This window comes from Penaeus chinensis, chromosome 36 (assembly GCF_019202785.1).
Source record: "Penaeus chinensis breed Huanghai No. 1 chromosome 36, ASM1920278v2, whole genome shotgun sequence".
Classification (NCBI taxonomy): domain Eukaryota; kingdom Metazoa; phylum Arthropoda; class Malacostraca; order Decapoda; family Penaeidae; genus Penaeus; species Penaeus chinensis.
The window spans coordinates 5,084,902-5,087,401 of NC_061854.1; the positions used below are offsets into that span (position 1 = coordinate 5,084,902).

Below are 2,500 nucleotides of genomic sequence, written 5' to 3' on the forward strand. Positions count from 1 at the left end.
CTTCCTTCCTTCGTTCCTTCCCTTCCTTCCTTCCTCCCTTCCTTCCTTCCTGCCTTCCTTCCTTCCTTCCTTCTTTCCTTCCTTCCTTCCTTCCTTCCTTCCTTCATTCATTCATTCATTTACAACGTAGTACCAATCGTTGTGGAACTTCCCAAGCTGGCAATTTCTCCGTTAACTTCATCAAACTTCTTCTGGAGTTCAGCGAGTTCTTTCGACAGCGCCTAAGAGATTGAATTCCAAGCGAAGTTTTATTTGTTTTACTACGTGTCAGGGAAGTTGTTGATTTGCAGGCATTTATTATCGTCTTATCAAATATGCATGTTTTATCTTATTAAGTGGAATATAAAAGATAATAACTGGGTGTGTATTCATTTAACTAAATAGAGAGATAAGTGAAGATAAAAATTATGATCATTTAGTAATGGGGGGGGGGGAGGGTTCCATATAATAAAGTATGAGAATTTAGTTTCAATTTTTTTCAATATAATTCATTTATTTTACTTTATTTCATTTACAAAATATCCTTACCTCGACATCCTTGTCACTGACTCCGGCGATAGGGTCAATCTGCGTTTGAACTTGTTTCACTTGTTGCTTCACCTGAAATGAAGGGGAAGTGGATATTAATATGTACAAGTATATATCATATGTATGTGGGTGGGTGGGTGTGGTCGTGGGTGTGTGGTGTGTGTGTTTGTGTGTGTTTGTGTGTGTGTGTATGGGTGGGTATGTGTGGTTGTAGGTGTGTATGTGAGTTTGTTTGTATGTGTGTGAGTGTGATAATTCTGACTAATCAAAATACCGATAAAGTAAATAATAATGTACACCTGACCTTTTCCAACTCTGCATCTGTCTGTAAATTCTCTCTCTCTCTCTCTCTCTCTCTCTCTCTCTCTCTCTCTCTCTCTCTCTCTCTCTCTCTCTCTCTCTCTCTCTCTCCTCTCCTCTCTCCTCTCTCTCTCTCTCTCTCTCTCTCTCTCTCTCTCTCTCTCTCTCTCTCTCTCTCTCTCTCTCTCCTCTCTCTCTCTCTCTCTCTCTCTCTCTCTCTCTCTCTCTCTCTCTCTCTCTCTCTCTCTCTCTCTCTCTCTCTCTCTCTCTCTCTCTCTCTCTCTCTCTCTCTCTCTCTCTCTCTCTCTCTCTCTCTCTCTCTCTCTCTCTCTCTCTCTCTCTCTCTCTACCTACCTACCTCTCTCTCTCTCTCCCTACCTACCTACCTACCTATCTCTCTCTCTCTACCTACCTATCAACCGGTGATTTTCAAAAGCTTGAATTCATGAACTTAAACCTTTATCAGGAAAACCAAAGTGTCAATTAAGACTTCCCGAAAACTGTCCCGTGCTATCCTAGGAATAGAGAAACAAACCCTTCTTGCATTTTACTATCTGAATATCTGGATTTTTTTTTTTTTCCTCTCTCTCTCTTTCTTTCTTTTCTTTTCTTTTCTTACGTTCCCAAGACTCGCAAAGTCAAGCAAACTCTTGCGATCAACATACGCCCCTAAATACCTATACTCAGGTCGGTCCTTCACAAAGACACAAAAGGTTAAGGATCCCGCCACTAGATGTCGTGGAGGACACTCGACCACCTGAGACACCGCTTGCATAGCCTTTCAACAAGCGCCTCAGGCAGAACGAGGCACCAGACGAATGCAACAACGATATTCCAATCCTGCTTCACGAAAATAGGAGATCTTAAGGACATGAACAATCAGCGTCTGAATAGTTGATTTAATGCCGTCTATAGGATGTTCACCAAGACGCTTACCAAGAGGATTTCGAAGCAACTTGATGAAAAATTGAGAAAGGGAGGGAGAAAGAGAGAGAGAGAGAGAAAGAGAGAGAGAGAGACAGGGAGGGAGGGAGAGAAAGAGAGAGAGACAGAGAGAGACAGAGACAGAGACAGAGACAGAGACAGAGTCAGAGACAGAGACAGAGACATAGACAGAGTCAGAGACAGAGACATAGACAGAGACAGAGACAGAGAGAGGAGAGAAGAGAGAGAGAGAGAGAGAGAGAGAGAGAGAGAGAGAGAGAGAGAGAGATTGAGATGTAGATACAGAGACACAGACAGACAGACAGAGAGGGAGGGAGGGAGAGAGAGAGAGATAGACAGAGAGAGAGAGAAAGGAAGAGAGAGAGAGAGAGAGAGAGAGAGAGAGAGAGAGAGGAGGGAGGGAGAGAGAGAGACAGACAGACAGACAGACAGACAGACAGACAGGCAGACAGACAGAAATCACCACCTACACACTACTCATCAAGTCACTGAATACATGAACGAATAAAAAATACCCTACAAAGCATTCGGCTTTATGGAAAAAAAAAGTAAATAACGCCTTACAAGATCAAGGCACTGATAGTACATACATCAACATCTTCCATCACATATACACTACTGCCTGTCCCTCCAGACCTTTACATGGAGACTCCGAACCATTTTAGTTTAAGAGGTGAAGTGAGGCAGGGCGACACAAACTTACCTAAACACTTCACAGCTTTCGAAA

General features: G+C 42.9%; 1 protein-coding gene across 1 annotated transcript in view; it reads right to left on the reverse strand.

Moving 5' to 3' along the window:
* Positions 1–86: 86 nt before the first annotated feature.
* The window catches only part of LOC125044766, an 11,217-nt gene continuing 8,803 nt past the window's right edge, over positions 87–2,500 (reverse strand). The window contains exons 4-5 of the mRNA XM_047641684.1: positions 529–600; positions 87–221 (exon numbers count right to left, since the gene is read on the reverse strand). Of these exons, the coding sequence (XP_047497640.1) occupies positions 120–221; positions 529–600 (174 nt within the window). The 3' untranslated portion in view covers positions 87–119. The remainder of the gene's footprint in view (positions 222–528; positions 601–2,500) is intronic.